Consider the following 1,040-nt stretch of genomic DNA (forward strand, 5'->3'; position numbering starts at 1 on the left):
AGTCGTTGGCAGGTGTGTGGTTTGTTCTGGACTCTGTTTGTGTGTGTGTGTGTTTCTGTCTTCAGTACCTGATGAAGAAGCTTCTCTTGCTGCTCCGTAATGATGCCGCTGCAGAAACTAAACTGCTGTTTATCAGCTGCTCCCGCAGGTCGTGAATCTTCGCCTCAAACCTGCTGTACTCTAAACACACACACACACACACACACGTGTGAAGCTCTGGTCCGGAGTGTCAGGACAGGGTTATTGAGCTGGACTTCTCTGCGTCTCACCCTCTGGTCTGTACTGTGCGATGATGGTGACCGTCTGTCCTGCACTCTTCAGCGCCGCCGCTGCCTGTTCATGAGTCGCATGACGCAGATCCACACCATTCACCTGCAGCATCACCACAGCATTACAGCAGCATTGTGTGAGTGAGAGAGAGTGTGTGTGTGTGTGTGTGAGTGAGTGTGAGTGTGTGAGAGTGAGTGTGAGAGTGAGTGTGTGTGTATGAGTGTGTGAGTGAGAGTGAGTGTGTGAGTGAGTGTGAGAGTGAGTGTGTGAGTGAGTGTGAGAATGTGTGCGTGTGTGTGTGTGTGTGTGAGTGTGTGTGTATGAGTGTGTGAGTGAGTGTGTGTGTGAGAGTGAGTGTGAGTGTGTGTGAGAGTGAGTGTGTGAGTGAGTGTGAGAATGTGTGTGTATGAGTGAGTGAGTGTGAGAGTGAGTGTGTGTGTGTGTGTGTATATGAGTGTGTGAGTGAGTGTGTGTGTGCGTGTGTGTGAGTGAGTGTGTGTGTGTGTGAGGGTGAGAGGGAGAGTGTGTCTGCGTGTGTGTGTGCGTCTGCGTGTGTGAGAGAGTGTGTGTCTGTGTCTGTGTGTGTGTGCGTGTGCGTCTGCGTGTGCGTGTCTGTGTGTGTGTGTGCATCTGCGTGTGTCTGTGTGTGCGTGTGAGTGTGTCTGTGTGTGCGTGTGTGAGTGCGAGTCTGTGTCTGTGTGTGTGTGTGTGTGAGTGTGTGTGTCTGTGTGTGCGTGCGTGCGTGCGTGAGTGAGTGAGTGAGTGAGTGT

General features: G+C 52.0%; 1 protein-coding gene across 1 annotated transcript in view; it reads right to left on the bottom strand.

The window, feature by feature from the left end:
* The window catches only part of LOC107719528 (disks large homolog 4-like), an 8,828-nt gene that overhangs the window by 4,903 nt on the left and 2,885 nt on the right, over positions 1–1,040 (bottom strand). The window contains exons 4-5 of the mRNA XM_016526949.1: positions 270–372; positions 69–180 (exon numbers count right to left, since the gene is read on the bottom strand). Of these exons, the coding sequence (XP_016382435.1) occupies positions 69–180; positions 270–372 (215 nt within the window). The remainder of the gene's footprint in view (positions 1–68; positions 181–269; positions 373–1,040) is intronic.

Source organism: Sinocyclocheilus rhinocerous, unplaced genomic scaffold, assembly GCF_001515625.1.
Source record: "Sinocyclocheilus rhinocerous isolate Xijiao unplaced genomic scaffold, SAMN03320098_v1.1 scaffold4860, whole genome shotgun sequence".
Lineage (NCBI taxonomy): Eukaryota > Metazoa > Chordata > Actinopteri > Cypriniformes > Cyprinidae > Sinocyclocheilus > Sinocyclocheilus rhinocerous.